Source organism: Chlorocebus sabaeus, chromosome 1 (assembly GCF_047675955.1).
Source record: "Chlorocebus sabaeus isolate Y175 chromosome 1, mChlSab1.0.hap1, whole genome shotgun sequence".
Classification (NCBI taxonomy): domain Eukaryota; kingdom Metazoa; phylum Chordata; class Mammalia; order Primates; family Cercopithecidae; genus Chlorocebus; species Chlorocebus sabaeus.
The window spans coordinates 31,899,306-31,926,296 of record NC_132904.1 but is presented as its reverse complement, the minus strand read 5'-3'; the positions used below and the strand labels follow the sequence as shown (position 1 = coordinate 31,926,296).

Below are 26,991 nucleotides of genomic sequence, written 5' to 3'. Positions count from 1 at the left end.
CTATAGGAAAGGTCTGGGTTTTAGGTTAAGTAGTTCTGATTTTTCTTGGCTTTTTGCCAAAGGCAGCATAATCTGTACAGTGTGCCATCCAGATTTCTCTAATCTGAGACATTGTGAGGTAATTGAGGCACTGTATCGTGGGTATTGCTGTAGTACAAACCTGATACATTTTCTTAGTTTGCCAATTTTATCTGAAGATTAACATTTTAGTATTAAATATGGTTATGTTTAAATATGTTGCAATAGTCCAAGTGACAAATGATAGCTTTTTTCAGATGAGACAACAGGGATGTTACAGAGTTAAAATCTGAACTATTAAATATGGTTATATGCAGCATGCGTATAATAATTAAGATAAAATTTAAAAATTTTGTGTTGGCTCCAGATTATATACCCAAATCTTTGGGTATGTGTTTCACTTGACTCTGTGGCTAAGGGAGCTTTAGAGGAAATATTTTAAGAAGCATTGACTTTATATAAACAATTTGCAGTAAGTATGGAATTTTTCTATTGTAAGAAACATGCCAAGGAAAAATATATTTGTAACAATAATACAACTGGCACCTCTGTGCCAGGAACTAGTAGCAATGTTGTGAGATACACATTGTTATCTCCAATATACAGATTATGTAACTGAGAATAAATGAATTATGTGGGCCCATACCCCTAGTAAGTGACAGAGCTGGAATCTGAACCCAGGTTTGTCTGGTTCTAGAGCCCACATTCTTTCTCAGCTCTTTAGGATAAATAGGGTGGTGCTTGAAGACTTAAACTTTGTGTCGTAACATACTTCCCAGCTTCTTTCTGGACTTGACTACCTTTACCTTCTAAAGTGTTACGTGACAACTGGTATCCAAATAATCTGTTAGCATAAATATCTGATAATACATTTCTAAAGAATTCTCATTTCGTTACACAGGGAAATTAACATGATAGAAAGTCAGTCTTAGATTCAAAGACATTACTACCATGGATGTGTCTAATCCTAGTACGGTTTTATAACATCTCCCCCAATTTAGAGTGCTTTGCAATCACTATTATATTCCCTCTTACATTCCCAGAATAAACCTTTTGTAATCTCGGTTCTAAAACATGAGTCTAAAACTAGTTTCTTCCAGACATATGTTATCTCATTTTTAGTTAAAATCATCACTATCAACCCAATCCTTACTATTATGTCTTCGAAGTTCTCTTATCACCATCCCTGTTGCCTCATCTGAAAAAAGCTATCATTTGTCACGTGGACTACTGTAACTGACTACTCATTACAAACATTTTTTCTTTTTTTATTATTTTAAGAGACAGAGTCTTGCTCTGTCACCCAGGCTGGAGTACAGTGGTGCGATATTGGCTCACTGAAGCCTCAAACTCCTGGGCCCAGGCAATCTTCCTTCCTCAGCCTCCTGAGCAACTGGGACTACAGGCACATGCCACCATGCCTGGCTAATTTTTTAAAAAATCTCTTGTGAAGATGGGATCTTGCTATGTTGCCCAGGCTGGTCTTGAACTCCTGGCCTCAAGTAGTCCTCCCGCCTTGGCCTCCCAAAGTGCTGGGATTATAGGCATGAACCACTGTGCCTGGCCTAGAATTTTTTCTCACCAGTCTGTATGCCAGTCCATCTTCCACATTATCAACAGATTCATCTTTATAAAAAAGGAAAGCTGATTGTTACTTCTATTTCAAAACACCTCTGTGCTTCATGGGAAAAATAAAGATTATATGTAAAAATTCATTTTTCCGTGTTTTACTCTTCTTTCCACCGTCCCTCTTCTGTGACAATTGAATTTTTCATTGTTTCTTGGATGTCTGTCCCCCTTCCACAGTTGTGAACCTTTGAACACATTTTTCTCTGTGTAGACTACTCTCTTCGCCAGTTTTTAGTCTAGAAGATACTTACTGATCTTTAAAGACTATTTTCAAAGTCATGTTGTAGACATTTTTCCAGACAGAATTAGTGCTCCTATCCTTTCAATTCCCACAGCCCTTAAATGTCAATGAAAGCATTTACTTTTGTGTTTTAATGTGTTCATTTATATTTGCATATTTCATTAGAAAGTGAATTCCTTCAAGCTAGTGCAGGGTTATGGTTGAGAATTTAGGCTTTAGAGTTAAATCACCTTGGGTTCAACTTCTAGAATCATAGCTCTGTGACTTTAGGGCATGTTCCTCATCTGTAAAATGGGACATGGTGATACAGTCAGTATATATAGATATAGTCAGTATATAGTAACCTCTCGGGTTTTTGAAAGGACTCAGGGACATAAAGAACGTAATGCACAATCTGAGTCATTAATTGTAGTTATTATACTGTATTCATCTTTGTATTTGAAAGACCTGAAATGTAGCAGGTACTCGAATAATGAGTGAGGCTATGTAAAAGTAGAACATTGAGGTGACCGTGAGTTAAAGTAGCCAGGTTTGGGTTTTAATTTTGTGAGTAGAATTCTGCATTTTGCACATAGGTTGTACAGTCCCAAACAGTTAAAATGAAGTCACAGAGATACGATGAGCCTGTGGTACTCCACATTTCACAGTTCCATGGTAAATAACTTAAAAGTGAGTATATCTTCCACTGATGACAGTTTCCAAATACTTGTAATATTTTCTGTAACATAGGCTTGCTGTTAGTTTTTTGTGGACTGCTGTAGCCATTCTAAGCATATGAAGATGTCTTTAGTTGCAGCTGTTTCCTCCTGTTTTTTGACTTTTAAATTATTTTTGACTTTAAATTATTCAGATGCCTAAAGGGCATATTCCTTGCTCTAAAATAATAAAGTTTTCTAGTTAAGTTTGTGATAAAATAATTATCTATAAAGTAAGAAATTTACATATTTACTTTCATTATAGGAGTTGGATTAAGAAAAAAAGAAAAAACTAATGGAACTGTATCTTGTATCAACAACATAAACTAAATCCTGGGCTCTTTTAGGCAAGATGGTGCACAGTTGTCTAACACTCTGAATTCTATATTTGCATTAAAAAGACCAATGGAATATTAAAACCCACCCCTAGTTTTGAATCCTGAAACGAGGGATGGGTGCTGTTTTCACCATTCCTTACTCCTTTCAGATTGAAAGGAATAAATAAATAAATAAAACTAGTTTTTGCATTACTAAAATGTTTCTGAATCTGTATCAAGTAATTTACTATTATCAGTCAGTGGAAGCAGAATGTTAGAGTTATACAGTCTAGTTACAACTTGATTTCATTCAAAGTGACTGGTACATTTTTTCAAAATGAAGGCAAAGCTGACGAACAGCACTCAGCCCTGACTTCTTAGGGGAGCCATGGGTATGCAGAACAAACTGTTAAGGAAACAAGTGACAGGCACCCAGATCTCAACAATGTAATGAAACCAAAATTGGTGTTTCCCTTCAGTTTTGTTTGCATCTCTGGATAAAATGGACTTGGCTGAAATGTGTTGAAAGCTTAAAAAAAAATGTGTAATACCACTGTCAGTTTTCTGGGCTTCTTGAAGATCTTTTAAAACTTAAAATTTGGGGCCAGGCACGGTGGCTCACGCCTGTAATCCCAGCATTTTGGGAGGCCGAGGTGGGCGGATCACGAGGTCAGGAGATCGAGACCATCCTAGCTAACGCAGTGAAACCCCGTCTCTACTAAAAATACAAAAAATTAGCCGGGCATGGTGGCAGGCACCTGTGGTCCCAGCTACTCGGGAGGCTGAGGCAGGAGAATGGTGTGAACCCGGGAGGCGGAGCTTGCAGTGAGGGCGAGATTGCACCACTGCACTCCAGCCTGGGCAACAGAGCAAGACTCTGTCTCAAAAATAAAATAAAATAAATTAAATAAACTTAAAATTTGGGTTTTAATTTTGTTTCAAGGTCTGTTTTAGTTCTTTGTCTCTGAAATTTATTTGGCATTGTGGGATATTCTGGGTCTTTGTATATTGTGTAATTTTGGATTGTATCTTGGACATTTTGAGTGCTGTATTATAAAACTCTAGGTTTTATTAACATCCTCTGGAGCATATTGATTTATTTTGTTCTGTTTTAGCAGGCAGTCAGACCGTAAGTTCTGTCTTACTTTGTGTGAATGGTGTTTCCAGTATCAGTTCTGTTTTCAAGACTTTTGCTTTGCTGCTATAGGTCTATTTCAGCAGTTAGCCTGGAACTTGGGTGTGTGGTAGACTGTGTTGTAGTTCAGATCTCAAAGGCTTTCTTTTGCTAGTTTTGGTCTATCTTACACTTGTGCATCCTAGGTATGAAACTCTGATTTGTGTGGGTTCATACATAGAATGAGAGGATCCCATTCTCCAGCTCCCTTTTCCCTGGGATTTTCCCCACACTGCCCAGATCCCAGAGTCCCCTTTCCTAGTCATTTGCCTAGAAGGCTGGGATTTTTTTTTTTTTTTTTTTTTTGAGATTTATCTGCCCATGCTTAGACATAATTCTCTGCAACTGGGACTGCCCTTGGGACAATGCAGTGAGAGAAATGAAGGAACAGGGATTCTCCCTATTCTCTTAATGCCTTAGGGGCCTTGTTTCTAGCTTCCTTTTGCCAAAAAGACAAGATTTCTGTTAGGGTTTTAGATTTCTGGTTCATTATTACTGCATTTCAGCTCTTTGACTTGGGCCCCTCTCTGGACAGAGTTGGGAGTGAAAAAGAGAAAAAAGAAATAGATTTTCCCCTTACTGTTAGCCTTGCACAAGGCTTCTTTACCCACTACTCATGCCAGAAAGAGGGTTTTTTTTTGTGAAGTTTCATTGCTTTGGAGTTGTATAGTTTTGCTTAGGGACTATCATGATCCCTGCTTGGTCATGACAGATGATTTTAATCTGTTGAAAGATTTAACTTGCTAGTATTTTATTTGAGAGTTTTACACTTAGATTCATAAGTCAGATTAGCTTATAGTATTTTCTGTCTTAATCTGACTCACTTTTGTATTCAGGATTATGTTGATCTTACAAATTAAACTGGGAAAATTTTTCTGTTCATCTAAGCTTTGAAAGTTTATCATAAATAATAGGGATTTGATAAAACTTTCTAAGAATAGATCTAATTAACCATCTTTCCAGTTTTTCTTGAGGTTGCTTGGTCTGTCTAGGTCAATTTAAGAAAGTTACGTTTTCTAGGAAAAATCACTCATTTAGATTGTAAACTCTGTGGCTGTAAAGTTGTCCATAGTAATCCCTAAGTTTTAGTCTCTTCTACCTCTGTAGTTATTATACCCTCTTTCTTCCTCTAAATAATTATTTGCATTTTTTCCTTGTCAGTGAAAGGTTTTGCCTAATAAATGGTTTTTTATAAAGAGCCAACTTACTTTTATATTTTTGCTCCTATTTTTTACTCTTTTTCTTAATATCTGTTTTTATCTTAATTCTTTTGACCTGTATTCCTTGGGTATAAGTTGATAATCTCTTTCTAGCTTCTTGAGTTTAATCCTTAGTTTATTTTTGTATTTTCTGTCTAATGGCATTTAAGCTGTAAGTTTTCTTCTTTGCACCATACTTTGACCATATCTAACGGTTTCAGTTTATAATGGTCTCACTTTCTTTTCAAACTGGTTTATTATTTCAGTTTTGATTTCATTTTTAGCCCAGGAGTTATGAAGAATGGTCAGGGGTTCTTTGTCTGTTTTCTAGTAGTTTTTGTTTTAATTATTAATTTGACACTTTTGTATTGTGTACAGGGAATATGTTCACATTTTGAAATTTATGGAAATGTTAGTAGCTTGGTCAATGGTCCATTTTTATAGATAGTCCAATTTTTATAAATACTAAGTATTAATAGATTTTATTAATAGTGTTCAAATCCTTTATATCTTTTTTATTTAATAAATGATATTAGGTTATTTAAGAAAATGTTTACATATGAACCAAAATGTTTGTGCTTGTTACAGCTGGGTTGTAGTAGGGTTTGTATTCTCTACTTTTGTGTAGTCTAAAATTTCACAGTAATAAAAAGTTTTAAAACTCCTCTCTACCCTTATTTGTTTTTAGATTGCTTGATCTGTTGATTCCTGAGAAAGGTGTGTTAAAGTTTCCCGTTATGTTATATTATTTTTCTAATACTGTTTACTTGATATTTTGAACCCATGTAATTCAGTGCATAAAATTTTACTACAGTTAAATTTCCTTTTATCATAATAAAATCTTTCTTTTTCCCACTTAATGATTTCTGTTTTTAATATTGTCATACTAATTTTGTTATTAGCATTTTTTAGTATATTTTCCATATCTATGTTTTCTTTTGGAATATTTTTTCTTGTGAAATACAACCCACATATGAAAATTAAACATGCATAAAGAAAAATACAAAACAAAACTTCCACAGATTTGAAAATGCAGACATTATTCGAGCTATATTCCCTGGGTACAGTGCAGCCATTTCTAGAAAGAAAAAAGAAAGGAACAAAGAAAAATTCACCCTTCTAAATAACTCTTGGCTTAAAAAGGAAACCAAAACTGGAATGACAGACTAATTGGAATGGACAGTGGAGCATTATATACTGAAACTAATAGGATGTGGCCAGAGTTTGGTGTGAAGAAGCAGATTTATAGTGTTAAATGTCATTCATTGGAAAGCAAGAAAGTATCAAAATTAATTGAGTATTAAATTAAACCCACTGTTAACCTCTAAAGCAAATCACTAACTGACTTGGATGGTAATCACTTCCTTACTTTTCTTAATATAATTTTACCATGTATGTATGCATCTCTAAAGACTATACTTTTTAGCTTGGGAAACATAGTGAGATCCTATCTCTACAAAAAACAAAAAAACAGCTGGGCATGTTGGCATGTGCCTGTCTTCCTAGCTAATGGGGAGCCTGAGGCAGGAGTATCGTATGAGCCCAGGAGTTTGAGGCTGCAAGTGCACTATTGCACTCCAGCCTGGGGGACAGAGCTAGATGCTATCTCTTAAAAAAAGAAAAGACTATTGTTTGGTTTGTTTTAAAACTTCCTATAAAGGGCATATAAATAAAGTATTGATGAACTTTCCCTCTACTAGAAGTTATACATTCTTTTAAAAAAAATTTTTTTTTGCTTTTTTCATAGAAATTTTCAAACATATACAAAAGTACAGAGATTGGCATAATGAAACCCAATTCTGGGGGCATCATCCATTTCAATAATCATTATGTGGTCAGTCTTGCTTTATTCATACCTTTATCTAGCTGCCCACCCCTTGATTATTTTGGTGAAATATTTCTGTTCTTTTCCTGGTTACAATAGAAATTACAACATGCACCTTTAGCTTCTCCAAATCTGTCAGTATCTTCCTTTTTCTGAATAATACAGATTTTTGAACAGTGGGGCTCCATTTAATCCCCTCCTGACATAAATGTTATTGTTACACGTATTTAATTCATCATTAATAGTCTTTTAAATAGTCATTTGTTTACATTTACTTATACATTTCCCAGTTTACCCTTCATTCATTCTTATACCTCATAGCTTCTCCTTGGGATTATTCTGCATCTGATTAAAGCAAACTAAATACTAAAATACCTTTAGTATTTCCTTTTCTCAGAATCTGCTGCAGCATCTCTGTTTTTGTTCACAGATAGCTATGTGATTTGTTTTGCCATATAACTTAGAAAGTATTTGCAGAAGTCAGTGACATTGCTATAACAAAGTCACTTTTATTCCTTAATTTGTCCATTATTTATATGAACATGGTTTCTCAGTTCTTATATCAATAAAAGTGAAGGACAAGTAAAATTGGTTATAAAATCTCTCTCAATAAATACTATCCATGGATCCATGTATGAATAATTTTAAGTGCCATGTCCAACAGAAGCATGATTTTTACATTTCATACTTGTCTAAAATGTGAAAAGATATTAATTTGGATCAACTATACAATTGTGTAATGTTAGAAATGTGTAATATTTTGAGCCTTCAGTTACAAATCAGTATCCATTTACACACATATTTTTGTGACAGAAAAGTATGACAGTGTAACTATAGCATTATAGAAATATGTTAGGATAAAATAGTATGGGCTCCTAACATGATTAGAATATTCATCTCTATTTCCTCAACAGGCCTTTTCCCTTGAGTGGGAAATGAGTAAATGTATGAGGATAGCTTTAATTTGGGACAGGAACAGGTAGGCTGGCTGGTAGCAATAAGGAGGTCTTTACTCTTATTTGTCAAGCACTTTAGTTCATGGATTTCCCCTGCCAGTCTGCATTTCCATTTTTTCTGTATCAGAAGTCTGGCTTTGCCTCAGGCCCTGCTTTGGTTTTCTCTCAGCTCCTCCACCATTCTAGGCAAGTAGAATTCACTTTCTTCAGAGTACAGCTTTTGCATTTTAGCCTATGGTCAAACACCCCTTCTGCCTATAGCTCAGTACAGTTAAAGGGATCACTGGCCTTCCTTTTTTTTTTCCTTTTTTTGAGAGGGAGTCTTGCTCTGTCACCCAGACTGGAGTGCAGTTGTACAATCTTGTCTCACTGCAACCTCTGCCTCCCAGGTTCAAGCAATTCTCCTGCCTCAGCCTCCCAAGTAGCTGAGATTACAGGCACCTGCCATTATGCCTGGCTAATTTTTGTATTTTAGTAGACATGGTGTTTTACCATGCTGGCCAGGCTGGTCTTGAATGCCTGACCTCAAGTGATCTGCCTGCCTCAGCGTCCCAAAGTGCTGGGATTACAGGCATGAGCCACTGTGTCCGGCCTGGCGTTCCCATTTTTACTTACTTATTGTTGTATATGTGAGTATTTTAGTTCATCAGTATTATTCAGACTTACCACTGGAATGCTACATGTTCTTTATATTTGTTCCTCAGCCCAGAGTTCCTCTATCAGCTCTGGTATTTGAAGTATTTTTTAAGTTTTATTGAATTATAATTCATACACAATAACATCCACCCATTTAAAGTGTACAATTCAGTGGTTCATAGACTTGTATAGCATTTCCATCTTTCAAAAAGAAACCCTGTATCCATTAAGGAGTCCATTCCCATACCCACACCCAGCTATAGGCAACCACAAATCTTTCTCTCTCTGTAGATTTGCCTATTTGGGATGTTTCATGTAAAGGGAATCCTAAAATATGTGACCTTCTGTAACTGGCTGCTTTAATTTAGCATAATGTTTTCAGGGTTTATCTATGTTGTAGCATGTTTCAGTATCTAATTCCTTTTTATTCCCTAATACGGATATATCACATTTTGTATATCCAATTATCCATTGATAGAGTTTTTGGCTCTTATGAATAAATCTGTAAACATTCATGTACAAAGGTTTGTATGGATGTTTATTATCTCTAGGGTACACATCCAGAAGTGGAATTCCTCAATCATGTATCTGCATGCTTAATAGAGGAATGGCCAAACTATTTTCCAATGTGGTTGTACCATTTTACATTTTCATCAGTGATGTATAAGGACTCCATTCATTCCACTTTCTTGGTAACATCTGTTAATGTCTATATTTTTAATTATAACCATCATGGTAGGATGGTTAACTATTCTTTCTCTATTGAATGGTTCTGGCACCTTTTTTGAAAATCATTTGCTCCTAAGTATAGGAGTTTATTTCTGAACTTTCATTCTATTCCATTGATCTGTACCCATGTATGTCCGTGTCAGTTTCACAGTCTGTATTTCTATAGCTTTATAGTAAGTTTTGAAATTGAGAAATGTCAGTCTTCCAACTTTGTTTTTTCAAGATCGTTTTGGCTATTCCGGGCCCCTTTCATTTCCATATGAATTTAGGAACAATTTGTCAATTTTTGTAAAAAATGAAGCTCAGATTTTTATAGGAAGTGGGTTGATTCCATAGATCAGTTTGGGGAACATTGCCATCTTAACAGTGTTGCGTCTTCTCATCCATGAACGTGGGATGTTTTTCCAGTTATATAGATCTTCTATAATTTCTTTGAACAGTGTTTTTATAGTTTTTACAATGTAAGTTTTGCAGTTCTTTTGTTAAATTTATTCCTAAATGTTACTTTTGATGCTATTATAAATGGAATTGTGTTCTTAATTTTATTTTTGGGTTGTTTACTGCAAATGTATAGAAATACATTTGATTTTTATATATTGATCTTATACCCTACAATCTTGCTGAACTCATTTTTTAGTTCTGATAGTTTTTCAGTATATTCCTTGGGATTTTTTTTTTTTTTTCTTTTTTGAGATGGAGTTCTTGCTCTTGTTGCCCAGGATGGAGTGTAGTGGTGAGCTCACTGCAACCTCTGCCTCCCAGGTTCAAGCAGTTCTCCTGCCTCAGCCTCTCAAGTTGCTGGGATTACAGGTGTGTGCCACCATGCCTGGCTAATTGTTTTGTATTCTTAGTAGAGATGGGATTTCACCATGTTGGCCAGGCTGGTTTCGAACTCCTGACCTCAGGTGATGCGCCCACCACGGCCTCCCAAAGTGCTGGGATTACAGGAGTGAGCCACTGCCCCCAGGCCTTGGGATTTTCTATATATAGGATCATGTAATCTGCAAATATAGCTTTGCTTCTTCAGATATCTTTCTTAGGGAGAAAGTTTACAGTTTTAACCACTAAGTATGATGTTAGTTACTGATTTTTTCTAAATGTCCTCTGTAAAGTTGAGGAAGTTCCCAGGTAGTTGAATGTTTTTATCATAAAAGGGCATTATATTTTGTCAGATGCTTTTTCTTCACCTATTGAGATGATCCTGTGCTCCTATGCTGTTTTCTATTAACATAGTGTATTACTTTGATTTTCAGGTGTTAAACTAACTTTGCATTCCTAAGATAAATCCCATGTGGTCACATTGTATGATTCTTTTTGTATGTTGGTGGATTTGCTAGTATTTCATTGTGGGTTTTTGTATTTATATACTAAGGGATATTAGTCTATAGTTTTCTCATGCTGTTTTTGTCAGGTTTTGGTATTGGCATAATACTGGCTTCACAGAATGAGTTGGGAAGTGTTTCCCCCTATTTAGAGTTTATAAAAGATTGATATCTTCTTTAATTATTGATAGAATCATCCAGTGAAACCATATGGGCCTGCGCTTCTCTTTGTGGGATGTTTTGAAATTACTTTTATTTTCTTTACTTTGTATTGGGGTGTTCAGATTTTCTATTTCTTCCCGAGTCTTTTTTTTTTTTTTCTTGAGACAGAGTCTCTGTTGCCCAGGCTGGAGTGCAGTGGCACAATCTTGGCTCACTGCAACCTCCGCCTCCCGGGTTCAAGCAGTTCTCCTGCCTCACCCTCCTGAGTTGCTGGGATTACAGGCACACACCACCATGCCTGGCTAATTTTTGTATTTTTATTAGAGACAGGATTTCACCGTGTTGGTCAGGCTGCTCTCGAACTCCTGACCTCGTGATCCGCCCGCTTTGGCCTCTAAAATGGTGGGATTACAGGCATGAGCCACCGTGCCCGGCCCCCAATCTTTGTTAGTAGTTTGTGTCTTTCTAGGAATTTGTTCATTTCATCTAACTTATTTAATTTGTTGGCATACAGTTTTTCATAGTACTACCTTATAATCATTTAAATTTTGATAGCCTCTAGTGCTGTTTCAGAATGTTTTGGGTTTTTTTTTTCCCCCACATGTATTTGGTTTTTCATCTTCTATGAAGAGTCACAGTTGTGGCTGGCCGACCCTTCCTTATCTTTTATCACTTTCATGTCTTTATTTTTATTATTTTTTTAGGTAGGGTCTTGTTCTCTCACCCACACTGGAGTGCAGTGGCACCATCATGGCTCACTGTAACCCTCAAACTCCTGGGCCCAAGCAATTTTTGCATCTCATCCTCCTGATGAGCTGAGACTACAGGCACACAACACTATGCTCGGCTAATTTTTTTGTTTTTTTTAATAGGGCTGGGACTACAGATGTGAGTCACTACACCCAGCCTCTTTTAAAAATAGTTTTGCTCTACTTACATGGAATTGGCAGCGGGAGGGTAGGTAGATAGGTGCAGGTTTGCAATCTACTTGTCATTCAGACTCAATTCTCACATCCTTGATTCTTGGAAATTAACATCTATTGTCTAATTTCTTCCTGTGGTTTTGTTTCAACCAATTTTATTACAAAATAATCAAGTCTGTCTTTTTAAACTGTTTAAGTTTTACACAAAACAAGTAAGTGTTTAAATATTTGTAATACTGATTTGCATTTGCTTGGTTTCGTTTCAGAAGCCCTACAGGTGGCAACTACTAGCCCAACTGCCAATACTACTGGTACGGCTACTACTTCCTCCACCACTGTGGGTGCAGTTAAGCAAGAACCTCTCCACTCTACTTCATATGCAGTGAATATTCTGGAAAATATAAGCTCTTCGGAATCCTCAAAGCCCATTGAACTTGATGGTCTTCCTTCAGACCAATTTGCCAAAGGACAGGACACTGTTGCCATAGAAGGTTTTACAGATGAGGAGAACGCAGAAAGCGGAGGAGAAGGCCAATACAGAGAGCGTGATGAATTTGTGGTAAAGATAGAAGACATAGAGACTTTTAAGGTGATGTCAGTGTTCACCAGTGTAAAGGTCATAGTTTAGCCGGTGTGCCTGTGATAGCCTTCATTATGACTTTAATAGCATGCATCTACTTTGAATTATAGAAAGTTTTATCCTGTTATAAGTGTTTGATAAAATCAAAATATTAAGAGTAGATGTCAGATATCATTGAAGATAATTTTAACTTTAACTTAGTTGTATGTATTTCTGTACAAATGTAGTCAGTTGCATTTCAGTATTAGTAATTACAGTAGTTTTAAAATGTTGACTTTTTTCAAGGTTCCCAACTCATTATTAGTAGTTTGGAGAAAATCGTTATTTATATAATTTAAAAGTTTAAACAAAAATAACAAGACTATCACATAAAAGTAAAATTAAATTTAATTTCATAATTTCAAGTTGTATAACCATGAAGAAAATGTAATAATTTTATGTAAGTTTTAGCTGTGTTTAAAATAACATATTTTGGGGTTTCTGTTTGCTTGCTTTGCTTTTGCCTTTTTATGTATTTTTTAAAATAGAGATGGGATCTTGCTATGTTGACCAGGCTGGTCTCAAACTTTTGGCCTCAAACAGTCCTCCCATCTTGGCCTCCCAAAGTGCTGGGATTACAGGCATGAGCCACTGCATCCAGCCACTTTTGCCTTTTTAAAAAACATTGGAATGACATTAAAAAGTGCAGTGAAGGCCAGGCACGGTGGCTCACTCCTGTAATCCTAGCACTTTGGGAGGCCGAGGCGGGCGGATCATGAGGTCAGGAGATCAAGACCATCCTGGCTAACACGGTGAAACCCCGTCTCTACTAAAAATACAAAAAATTAGCCAGGCGTGGTGCGGGCGCCTGTAGTTCCAGCTACTCGGGAGGCTGAGGCAGGAGAATGGCATGAACCCGGGAGGCGGAGCTGGCAGTGAGTGAGATCATGCCACTGGGTGACACAGCGAGACTCTAGCCTGGGCGACAGAGCGAGACTCCGTCTCAAAAAAAAAAGAAAAAAGAAAAAAAGTGCAGTGAAGAATATAACATTCCGTATTCTCATTATTCACAATTAACTACTTTTAATATTTTAACGTGTTTGTTTAGGGTCTTTTAAGATATGTATACATGGTTATAAAATTGCATATGTAACATAGGACAGTGTCATTAGAAGAAAACTTTCCAGTAGTTTTAGCTGCACAAATGGGTAATGGGCTACTTTGTGTGTTAATGAACTCCCTATTTCTGGAATAATTTAAGCAGAGACTGAATAACCTAATCAGCTTATAAGAATTATTGCAGAATATCAGATGGAGAGGTAAGATAAAAGGTTGAGCTAGGGTAGGCCTTTCAGATTCCTTTCATCTCTAACATTCTAAGATCTAAAATATGTTGCTGTGTTTTATAAAGTATCATTAATTCTGGTTATTACAGGAGGCTTTAAAAACAGGAAAAGAACCTCCAGCTATTTGGAAAGTACAAAAAGCTTTATTACAGAAATTTGTTCCTGAAATTCGAGATGGTCAAAGAGAATTTGCTGCTACAAATAGTGTAAGTAAAATGCATGTTTATATTAGCCTTATTTTGACAGTGGTCCCAAAAAAAACAGAATGATTTAAATTTAGAAGCATTTTATATTGAATATTTTTGATATAAAATTGCATATAATTTGAACTAGAATATTGATGCTCTTTGATAGTCTAATATAAAAATAAAGTCATTTGTTAAATATCAGCTATTTAAAATTAAATGACCTTGTACTATTGTTTAACTTTTTTTTTTTAATAAAGGAAAGGGATTAATGTTAGCCTATGAAGAGTTCAGATGAACTCAGAGGCTCCTTTATATTGATTATTCTACTAGTCAAATATCCTGATATACCAGAAGACTGATGGAAGTTATTCTGTCATACTTATGTAACTGGAAGTAAGAATATGCCTAATGATCATGATTGCTTGTCATATGGGGTTGTACATATGAAATCAATAATGAGCCTGGGATAGTTTTTTAGAGGGTAAAATTAGCCCGGCCAGAGCTGCATTTTAAAAACTTGAAGGTTGGCTATGTGATAGTCAATCGAACCAACAAAGTAGCATTTATATGTAGATTGAACAATTATGTAACTCACAAAGTATTTCTTTCTTCAGTATCTTGGATATTTTGGAGATGCAAAGAGTAAATACAAAAGAATATATGTGAAGTTCATTGAAAATGCAAACAAGAAGGAATATGTCAGAGTGTGTTCTAAAAAGCCAAGAAATAAACCTTCACAAGCTATCAGGTATGTGTTTTCTTAGATGATATATTTGTGCATATATATTGGTGTATTATTAATGATACCAATGTACAAAGGAGCATATCAATTAAAGATATATATTTTTTTATTATACACAAGTCAAAAAATTTCAGAGCCTGATGAAATAAGTGATTCTTTTGAAGGCATGAGATGGGCACTGCAAAGCTCATGGCTTTCTGTGGTGGGTGGGTGCCCTTTTCTTTTCCCTGAGTCCTTTTGGTGTCACCCTAGTATTGTGAAAAAAAGTTGTAGAGGCAGAAAGTTTGCGTCCAGCTTTATGTGACCTAAAGAAGACAACTTCCCTGATGCTCTCTTTTTCATCTATAAAATGTAAATAACAAATAAATTAAATTTAAAATAATTTTTGAGAAAAAAACTATGAGAACTCTACATTACTGGACAAGTGTACACAGTAGAATTATGATTGTGTATTAATGTGACTCTGGGTTGTCTGGAGCATGAATCTGGAAGATAACTGACTTGACCCTGTGGTCTATATGAGAAAGCAGGTATGACCCTAGATATTCTTAATCTAGTGCCAAGTAGGTCCAGTTTCATTAACATTCCCACCTACTGGAAGCAGCTTACCTTATTTTTATGATGGAATTTTATCCACTCAAATCTTCAGACCTGGCAGAGAGCAAATCTTTTTTATTTGAGACAGGGTCTCACCCTGTCACTAAGGCTGCAGTGTAGTAGTGTGATCACAGCACTGCAGCCTCGACCTCCCAGGCTCAGGTGATCCTCCTGCCTCAACCTCCCAAGTAGCTGGGACTACAGGTGTGCACCACTGTGCCCAGCTAATTTTTGTAGGAATGGGATTTTACCATGTTGCTCAGGTTGGTCTTGAACTCTTGGGCTCAAGCACTTTGCCCGCCTCAGCCTCCCAAAGTGCTGGAATTACAGACGTGAACCACCGTACCCAGATGGCATAGAGCAAATCTTGAGGGACTCTAGGACAGATGCATTTGGGCCCCTCCCCTCCCCTCCCCTCCCCTTTGACTGAGTTTTGCTCTTGTTGCCCAGGCTTGAGTGCCGTGGTGTGATCTTGGCTCACTGCAACCCCCACCTCCCAGGTTCAAGCGATTCTCCTGCCTCAGCCTCCCAAGTAGTTGAGACTACAGGCGCATGCCACCACTCCCAGCCGATTTTTGTATTTTTAGTAGAGATGGGGTTTCACTATGTTGGCCAGGCTGGTCTCGAACTCCCGACCTCAGGTGATCCACCCGTCTAGGCCTCCCAAAGTGCTAGGATTACAGGCATGAGCCACCGCGCCTGGCCACATTTGGGTTTCTACATCAAAACCTGACACCACCAGAGCCTGTGAGAGTTTCTTAGGGTCAGAGCTACATGTGGCAATTATGGTTATATCATTCATTACCTTCCTAAGCCCACTGATCATCTGTTGTACAGCCTTATAGTCTCTGGGAAATAAGTCCATAAATCAAGGAGGGGAATGAGGAAGTAGAAATAAGGGCTGAACTAAAAGTCCCCTAGTAACTGAATATTGAATGCTACTGATGAAAAGAATGTATTTTAAGAAAATTTTATGGGAATCACCATTGAGAGGTATAGGACTTGGACTGTATATTTTGGAGGTATTGGTGAGGGTAATTAGATAATCTTCTGTGATTCTTTTGTATTTTTGTATTTTATTTTAGTTTAACAAGATTTCAGTGTGTTAATGAAGTTTGTTTATAACATTGCAGAACTGTTCAAGCTAAGCCAAGTAGTAGTAGTAAAGCTTCTGATCCTCCAGCATCAAAAACTACAACTACAAAAACCCCTTCCGTGAAACCCAAAGTTAAACAGCTAAAAGTAAAGGCTGAGCCACCACCAAAGAAACGGAAAAAATGGAAAGAAGAATTTTCATCATCCCAATCTGACTCATCTCCTGAGATCCATACTAGTAGTAGTGATGATGAGGGTGAGTTTTCCGTGAAATGGCTATCTTGATAACTTTAGATTATCTACATGAGTGGCGAGGAGCGGTGATGCTGACAATTCAAAATGTATGTATTTTTCAGGGAATTTATCTACCTAATAAATTCTGTTTAGGTTTTTATGAAAGTAAGTTCACATTCCCTGAACATACCAGCTGAAGCACAGTTGACCCACACATGCAGCCTTGTAAATAGAAAAGGCAGAACTTACCTTAGTAATGCCAGTTATCTCAACTCTGGATAAGATGGAGGTTAGATGAGATGATTACTAAGAATCACCTAGTTCTAAACTTTTTTTTTTGAGACAAGGTTTCATTCTGTCACCCAGGCTGAAGTGCAATGGCATGATCCTAGCTCACTGCAGCGTCGAACACCTGGGCTCAAGTGACTCTCCTACCTCAGCTTCCAAAGTAGCTGGGACTACAGGTGTGCACCATCAAGCCCAGCTAATGTTTTTTTTAAGAGATGGGCTTTTGCTTTGTCACTCAGGACGGTCTCAAACTTCTGGGCTTAAGCAGTCCTTCTGCCTTAACCTCCCAAAGTGCTGGGATTATGGGCATGAGCCTCTACGCCCCACCTAGTTCTAAACATTTGAGTCTTAAGTTTATGCTAGAAGAAAAGAATAATTAAGCCTAGGAAAGAGGAACTCAAATTATAATATAGTAATATATTTAATAACATATACCACTACATTATTTAATAAATGCTTACTACTGTATATCTGCCACTAGCTAATCATGTACCTGTGACGAAGGTAGGATATCCTCTGTCTTAGTTTTTTCTTTTTTTATAAAATGGAAAGGTTGACATAATCTGTTATCAAACTTCTTGACCTTAGAACCATTTTACATTCTTAAAAATTACTGAAGATCCTAAAATGCATTTATGTAGGTATATCTATTGATATTTACTATATTAGAAATTAAAATTGAGATAGTTGTAATATATAAGATTATACCAGCACACAAATCATGGTGTGTGATATATGTAAGAAATTTCAAGTGGTTCAGTAGTCTAGTACAGAGGTTGCCAAATGGCTTGCAGACTGAATCTGACCCTCAGCCTGTTTTTATAGTTTTATTGGAACACAGCTGCATACATTCATTTGCGTATTTCCATACAGTTGCTTTCCCACTACAGTGGCAGATTTGAGTAGTTCTACAGAGACCATATGACAAAACCTAAAATATTTACCTATAGCCCTTTACAGAAAAAGGTTGCTGGCCCCTATTTTTCTAGAACATAAAATTGAATATAAGAAAAGAGTAAGGGATGATGAAAGACCTTGTATGCCATAATAAAGCTAAGAAGCTTGGGATCTTGTAAACAAATGAGAGTCCTTAGAGGGATTTATAAAGGGGAAGCAATATGGTGAAATTGAATTTGAATTACAGGACATAATTCGGGCATAAATTGAGTCTGCGCCTAAATAGTGGCAGCAGGGATGGAGATGAGGGGACAGTTCTGAGAAATTCAGGATGTAATCTTGGCAGAACTTGAATGGTGAATTAGTTGTTGGGGCTATGGTTGAAGTTGATGTCCAAGATGGTTTCTGACATTACAAGTATCATTGCTTGAGAGATTATCTTAGAAATTATCTGATTAGAAATAGAACCATAATTTAAAAAATTCTTTGGTGCTGAAGTCTACTTTAAATTTACTGTTTTTAATTTTAATTTTTTTATTTTTTGAGTCAAGGTCAACTCCATTGTCTAGGCTCGACTACAGTGGTTCTGTCATGACTCACTGTAGCCTCAACCTCCCAGGCTCAAGTGATCTTCCCACCTCAGCCTCCCAAGTAGCTGGGACTACAGGTGGGCACCACCACACCCAGCTAATTTTTAAATTTTTATCATTGTAGACACAGGGTCTCACTATGTTGCCCAGGCTGATCTCAAATTCCTGGGCTCAAGCAATCCTCCCACTTTGGCCTCCCAAAGTGCTGGAATTATAGGTATAAGCCACTGTGCCCAGTCTAAATGTACTGTTTTTAAATGCTATTTGTGGGCAAGTGCAGTGGTGCACATCTGTACTCCTAGCTACTTGGGAGGCTCAGGAGAAAGGATTACTTGATCCCAGGAGTTCAAGACCAACCTAGACAACATAGACTCCATCTCTTAAAAAAAAATAATAAAAAAATAAAGCTACTTGTAAATGGTTGTTTAGAAATATATACATCAGGCTGGGCGTGGTGGCTGATGCCTGTAATCCCAGCACATTGGGAGGCCAAGGAGGGTGGATCGCCTGATGTCACTGGCCAACACGGTGAAACCTTGTCTCTACTAAAAATATAAAAAATTAGCCAGGTGTGGTGGCAGGCACCTGTAATCCCAGCTACTCGCGAGGCTGAGGCAGGAGAATCATTTAAACCCAGGAGGTGGAGGTTGCAGTGAGCCAAGTTTGTGCTATTGCACTCCAGCCTTGGGCAACTAGAGCGAAACTCCATCTCAAAAAAAAAAAAAAAAAAGAAAGAAAAAAAAGAAAAATATATACATCAGAATATATAAGGAAATTCAATGCCTTGAATATGCATAGAAGGCATTATACATAATTTTTGCAGTTAGCAGTCTTGCCTACTGCTTAGAATCAAAATGTCTGGTTCTGAATTTGCTCTCAATTATAGTTTCTTCAAATGACAAGATAACATTTTCTTCCCTTGGTAATTTGAGTGACCACTAGGTGTCACTAATAGTTAAGCAAACACTTTTAGTGCCTTTTTGTTCCTTGTTTTACATTCTCAGGCTAACGAATGGATTTAGTTCGCTTAAGAAGTCAAATATTGATAACAAACATATATTCATAGGCTGGTGATTTTCAGACTCTTTGTTTCAGGACTCCAATGAAGTCTTCGAACACACTGAGGATTCTAGATACTTTGGTTTATGTGTGCTAAATCTATTGATATTTACTAAATACCAATTCAAAGTTTTAAAATATTTATTTAAAATGAACCCATTACTTATTAATGTGAGGTGTGTTTTTTAAAACAAAATTAACAGTATTTAGCGAGATGAGTACATATCTGCTTCTACATTCAGTTTGTTATTATATGTTATTTTGGCTAAAGTATCAAGAATATCCATACTTAACTGAGAAAGCAATTGAAATATTCCTTCTGTATGTAGTTAGGAAAAGGAGGAGGATTTCAATTGCCTTCTCAGATACTTATAGATGCTCCTGATACTGACAAGTAGTAGTTTCTTGAGTTTTCATGCTATTACATTAAAATCTATTGGTTTGTCTTAACTTTTACATATCTCTCATCCATGCATGGATTTATAACATTGTTAATTGGTCATGTGAAAATATTAGTTAGCTTGGTGATATAGATTTTCCAGTATTTTTTTTTCACACTTTAAAACACTGTGGTTAAATATAAATTTGCCTTTTTAACCATTTTTAAGTGTACAATTTATTAGCATTATTTATATTCAAACTGTTGTATAACCCTCACCTCTATTTCCAAAACTTTTATCATCCCAAACAGAAACTGTAACCATTAAGCAACAACTACTTACTCTCTTTTTCCTCCAGCTACTGATAACCTCTAATCTACCTTTTGTATATTGATTTTGTCCATTCTAAATGTCTCATATAAGTGGAATTATATAATATTTTTCCGTTTGTGCCTGGCTTCTTTCACTTAGCAGAATATTTTCAAGGTTCATCCATGTAAAAGCATATATTAGAACTTCATTACTTTTTATGGCTAAATAATATTCCATTGTATGTTCATACCACGTTTTATTGATGGACATTTGGTTTATTTCTTCCTTTTGGCTAACTGAATAATTGGTGTAATAAACATTGGCATACAAGTATCTAAGTTCCTATTTTCAATTTTGGAGGCATATACCTGAAGCAGAATTGTTATTGTTGTCACATATAATCCTGTGCTTAGCCTTTAGAGGAACCACCAAACTGTTTTCCACATGGTTACACCATTTTATATTCCCACCAGGAAAGCGTGATGGTTCCAATTTTTCCACATCTTTTGCTAACACTTGTTGTTTTCTGTGTGTGTGTGCATTTTTTAAAAGTCATCCTAGCAAGTGTGAAGTGGTATCTCATTGTGGTTTCAATTTGAATTTTTCTAGTGACTAATGATGTTGAGCATTTTTTCCATGTCCTTATTGGCCATTTGTGTATCTTCTTTGGAGAAATGTCTATTCAGATCCATTGCCCATTTTTAAACTGGGTTATTTGTCTTTTTGTTGTTAAGTTGTAGGAGTTTTTAAATATATTTTGGATATTAAACTGTTAATCAGATATATAATTTGAAAATGTTTCCTCCCATTTCGTAGGTTGTCTTTTTTACTTTCTTGATAATGTCCTTTGATGCACAAAAGTTTTAAATTTAGATGAAGCCCAATTTACTTATTTTTTCTTTTGTTGCTCAGCTTTTGTTCACATAGAATCCATTGCTAAATCCAAGGACATAAAGATTTACTCCTACATTTTCTTCTAAGAGTTTTATGGTTCTTGCTCTTAAGGTCAGATATTTCATTTTACACTATAAAAAAATAGCACTCATCAATTCTATGAATGATCTCATTAATGAAGTCTTAATTGGGAAGCTCTCAAACTCACAGTAGGGATAGAAGATGTCTATAATTCTAATTTTCACTTGAAATCTCAAATTTTATCATTGGCAGCAAATACTGTCAGTTGTTTTCCTTGAATGAACAGATTCTCTTAATTTATTTTTAAGAAAATGTCTGCCAAATACCCAAGTCTAGATAGCCATAGTGTACCTGTCAGTCATTCTTTCAAATAAAAATGGTGTTTTGTTGGGGGAAAGAATAGCTAGTTCATCTTGTAACTCACACAACTGTATGGGTGCTCCTCCTGGTCATACCCATTATACTTACACAGAAGAGCTTTATGTGTACCTGCTATTTCATCACACAGAATATTTAAAAGACATCTATTCAAGAGTAGAAATTTCATAAAAGTAGTAATTTTTACTCCTTCATCAAGGACTATTATTTTTTATTTTATCTTTTTTTGAGACAAGGTCTCACTCTTACCCAGGCTGGAGTGCAGTGGTGCAGTCACGGCTCACTGCAACGTCAATCTCCCAGGCTCAGGTGATCCTCCCACCTCAGCCTCCTGGGTATCTGGGACTACAGGCGCATGTGTGCCACCATAGCTGGCTATTTTTTTGTATTTTTTAGTAGAGACGAGGTTTTTCCATGTTGCCTAGGCTCTTTTTGTTTGTGTTTGTATTTTGTTTGTTTTTTTGAGATGGAGTCTCGCACTATCATCCAAGCTGGAGTGCAGGGGTGCAATCTCGGCTCACTGCACCACCTCCCAGGTTCAAGCGATTCTCCTGCCTCAGCCTCCTGAGTAGCTGGGATTACAGGCGCCCGCCATCACGCCTGGCTAATTTTTTGTATTCTTAGTAGAGACAGGGTTTCTCTATGTTGGCCAGGCTGGTCTTGAACGCTTGACCTCGTGATCCACCCGCCTCGGCCCCCCAAAATGCTGGGATTACATGCGTGAGCAACCGCATCTGGCCTTGCCCAGGCTCTTTTTTAATTTTGTATTTTTAGAGACAGGTCTCTCTCTGTCACCCAGGCTGGAGCGCATGGTGCAATCATAATTCACTGTAACCTCAAACTTCTGGCACAAGCAATCTTCTCACCTCAGTCCCCCAAGTAGCTAGGACTACAGGTATGCACCACCACACCCAGCTAATTTTAAAGTTTTTTGTAGAGACTGGGTCTCACTCTGTTGCCCAGGCTAGTCTTAAACTCCTGGCCTCAAGCCATTGTCCTGCTTCAGCCTTCCAGAGTGCTGGGATTACAGGCATGAGTCACCACACCTGGCCCTAAGACTATTCTGGTTGTTAATTAAGAGATGGAGTCTTATTCTATCACCAGCAGGAGAGGAGTGGTACCTTTTTAGCTCACTGTAGCCTCGAACTCTTGGGCTCAAACAATCCTCCTACCTCAGGCTGCCAAGCAGCTAGTACTACAGGTGCATGCCACCACACCTAGCTAACTTAAAAATTTTTTTGTAGAGATGGTATCTCGCTAGATTGCCTGGGCTGGCCTTGAACTCCTGGCCTCAAGCAATCTTCCCACTTTGGCCTCCCAAAGTGCTGGTATTATAGGTGTGAGCCACCATGCCCAGCCCCTAGGACTATTCCTAAGTGAAACTGACTTTTTCCCCCTCCGAATACATGGTAGTGACATGACAAAGCCATGCAAAATATATTACTACTAGTAGAGTTTGTTGTCATTGCCTTCATTTGTGGTAAGTAAGGCACCATCAATTTTACCCAATATTGGTTTTGCAAATGGCAGTGCAGTGAAGAAAGTACATAATATCTTAATATTATCATGAATACAGTTTTGGTATCAGAGACCACTGAAAGGGTTTTGGGGTCCCCCCTGGGGTCCATGGACTGTACTTTAAGAACTGCTGTTTAAAATACATACACCTACTATAGGCAAGGCACGGCGGCTTACAGCTAATCTCAGCACTTTCAGAGGCTGAGACAGAAGGATCACTTGAGACTGAGAGTTCAAGACCAGCCTGGGCAACACAGTGAAACCCCATCTCTCTCTCTCTATATATATACACACACACACACACACACACACATATGCACACTATATACCCACATTAAAAATATTTTTAAACCTGCTATTTAAGGGTGTGACTTGATTATACATTTGAATACAAAAAGTCAAAATTGAAACAAACTTTTTTTTTAGATGGAGTCTTGCTATATTGACCAGGCTGGTCTTGAACTCCCGGGCTCAAAATCCTCCCACCTCAGCCTCCCAAGTAGCTGGGACTACAGGTGTGCACCAGCACACCCAACAAGTTAATCTCGTAGTTCTTCCCATTGGATTTGAATGAAATTTCCTCTGTGCACAGGCTGCGTTTACATTAAAATGATTTTTTTCTTTTTTTCTTTTTCTTTATGAGACAGGGTCTTTACTCTGTTTCCCAGGCTTGAGTGCAGTGGCGCAATCACAGCTCTCTGCAGTCTCAACCTCCTAGACTCAAGCAGTCCTCTTGCCTCAGCCTCTTGAATAGCTGGGAATACTGGTACATGCCACCACACGTGGCTAATTTATTATTTTAATTGAAACGATGTCCCACTATGTTGCCCTAGCTGGTCTTGAACTCCTGGGCTCAAGCAGTCCTCCCACGTTGGCCTCCCAAAGTGTTGGGATTACAGGCATGTGCCACTGCACCTGGCATACTTCTAAAAATTTTAATACATCCTAGGCAAGAATTTTATAGCAATTTATGTGTAGGAATAAAATGGAAATCTATGTATTACTCATACGTTGAATGTCATACGATTTCTTTACTACTAAACATAGAGAAACCATCAAGACTAGAGGAGCACCACCTGGCACCAGATGTCTGTGGTGGGATCCAGCGGAAGACAAATAGTTTCTTACCCAGTCTACTTTTTCTGGTGTTGGGCTTCAGAATCACCTAGGAAGGGCCAGGCATGGTGGCTCACGCATGTAATCCCAACACTGGGAGGCTGAGGCGGGCGGATCACCTGAGGTCAGGAGTTTAAGACCAGCCTGGCCAACATGGTGAAACCCCGTCTCTACTAAAAATACAAAAAAAATTAGCCAGGCATGGTGGTGTGTACCTATAATCCCAGCTACTCGGGAGGTTGAGGTGGGAGAATTGCTTGAACCTGGGAGGCAGAGGTTGCAGTGAGCCAAGATCACGCCATTGCACTCCAGCCTGGGCAACAAGAGCAAAACTCTGTCTTAAAAACACACACACACACACACACACACCCCACAAAAGAATCACCTAGGAAGCTTTTTAAGAGCATAATACTTAAGTTTCATCACCACTACCACAACCACCACCACTACCAAAGATTCTGTTTTAGGAAGTCCAGCAGTCTCGTTTTTTGTTCTATTGTTAACAAAGCTCTGCAGTCATTGTGATGTGCAAACCAGCTTTGAGAACCTCAGACCTTTTAAAGGTAAGGTGAGAAGTCTTGAATTTGAAGAAATTGTATCTGCAATCTGCTTCTAGGGTCTCGTTATAGAGAAAAGTGTTTTTAAAATTGTCAGGAAGGAAAATTTAACATTTAACCCTTTCTCCCTCCCAGAATTTGATCCTCCCGCTCCCTTTGTCACTCGCTTTTTGAACACAAGAGCAATGAAGGAAACCTTTAAGAGCTACATGGAATTGCTTGTTAGCATTGCCTTGGACCCTGACACAATGCAAGCCTTAGAGAAGAGCAATGGTACAGTCTTCTAAGCAGTACTTTCTTGGTAGTAATTCCTGGAATTAAAAAAGGAAATCTTGTCCATTAATTATATGTTTATATGTAGTTACATGTTTATAGGTGGCTTGTGTAATATATACCTATAAATTGTCAATTAAATACATAGCATCTTAATTCTATGATTAAGTTAATCATCTTAATTCTATGATATGACCAATAAAATGGTCATATCTTTTCATGCATTCTCTGAATATTTGAACTTTTATTGCTTTCTACTTGTGGGAAAATTGTATAGCTACTAACCAGTTTCTTCCAACTCTAGAATCTAATCATCTTCATAAATAGTTTACTAAGTTTTGGTATTACATAGAAGGTCTGTATGTCAGTATATTTTATTTTCCAATAATTGAAAAGATGAACCAGATAAAAGTGGCATAAAGATTAAAATCATATACTTGTATATTTAGTAAAAGATACATCATAACAATTATTTTCTAATCAATTAGTATTAAACCAGTAAATGCACTGGGTTATACCAATTAATATTATTCCTTTTAGTTATTTGAGAAATCTCCATACTGTTTTCCATAGCAGTTGTACTAATTTACTAGCAGTCCCACTACTGAGTATCTACATAAAAGGAAAATAAATCATACCAAAGAGACACCTGCACATGTATGTTTATTGCAACACAGTTCACAACTGTAAAGATATGGAAAGTGACCATCAGCCGATGAGTGGATAAAGAAAATATAGTGAATTCTATTCAGCCATAAAAAAGAGTGAAATAATGTCTTTTGCAGCAACTTGGGTGGAACTGGAGGTCATTATTCTAACTGAAGTAACTCAGGAATGGAGAACCAAATATCGCATGTTCTCACTTATAAGTGAGAGCTAAGCTATGGGTACACAAAGGCAGCGTGGTATAATGGACATTGGAGACTCAGACGGGGAGAGGGTGAGAAAAGGCGTAAGGGATTAAAAACTACCTATGGGGTACAATGTACACTGCCTGGGTGATGGATGCACTGAAATCCCAGACTTCACCACTATACAGCTCATCCATGAAACCAAAACTGCCTGTACCCCTAAAGCTATTGAAATTTTTCAAAAGTTGTTGTTAAAGAAGAAAATAAAAGGTACAGTAAGAATATGGCATTATAGTCTTATGAAACCACCATTGCATATGTGGTCTGTCATTGCCAAAAATGTCATTATGCAGTGCATGACTATATAGTGTTTTATTATGTTCACATACTTAGGCACATATTCTAGTTTAACCTTAAAACAACTTAGCCATTTTGTGGATTAAGACAGGTTCAGAGAGGTTAAGTGACTTAAGGGCCCACAAACTGGAAAGTGGCAGAGAAAGGATTAAAATAAAAAGTCTTCTAATTTCTGGTCCAGTTCTTGTTACCACGTAATCAGAGACAGTAACCTATATATCAGTCATTTTCGAGTAATGTGGAGCTGAAAGGGACTTTAGATATTAACTAGTCTAAAACATTTATTTTGTAAACTAAAGTTCAAAAGAGATTAAAGTTAGATAACAAGTTAGAGGTTGAAGAACCATGATTAGAACCCAGTTAATCCCAGGTCAGCATTTTTGCTACTAAATGTTATATTCCTTGCATCATAAAATATGCTTCTCTTTGTGGTAGTCATTTCTGTGTAGTTGTATTCTGAAAGATTTTTAAAAATTGCTTATCAGTGTTTTCTGATTTTTCTCTAATACAAGGGGAGAAAAATTTTTAAGGTTATTATTTTTAAATCACAAATGTTTAAAACTTGTTTTTGTAGAATGTAAATACAGTATTAGAACAGATTTAATCACTAACAGAAAGACTATGTAAACAACCATTTTACTTAGCTGTGAAACTTGTGACCTGGATTCTGGGGATTTTTTTTTTTTCCAGAAAGGTTATTAGAGGCAGTTAGTATTATAAAATATAATAAATTACTATGCTGATAAATTAAAAGTCTAATAATCTAAAATGTTTAATGCTACACCAAACTAATTATATTCTAAAAGTGCTTTTCTTAGTGGAACTTAAAGTTCAGAGTGTTGACACTGAAAAGCCAAAAGCTTTGAATAGGAGTCTTTGTCATAATTGTACTCTCCCCTCTTTTTCTAAAATA

General features: G+C 36.9%; 1 protein-coding gene across 1 annotated transcript in view; it reads left to right on the top strand.

Moving 5' to 3' along the window:
• The window catches only part of QSER1 (glutamine and serine rich 1), an 84,592-nt gene that overhangs the window by 45,449 nt on the left and 12,152 nt on the right, over positions 1-26,991 (top strand). The window contains exons 5-9 of the mRNA XM_008002673.3: positions 12,093-12,415; positions 13,821-13,937; positions 14,534-14,667; positions 16,392-16,609; positions 24,733-24,870. Of these exons, the coding sequence (XP_008000864.3) occupies positions 12,093-12,415; positions 13,821-13,937; positions 14,534-14,667; positions 16,392-16,609; positions 24,733-24,870 (930 nt within the window). The remainder of the gene's footprint in view (positions 1-12,092; positions 12,416-13,820; positions 13,938-14,533; positions 14,668-16,391; positions 16,610-24,732; positions 24,871-26,991) is intronic.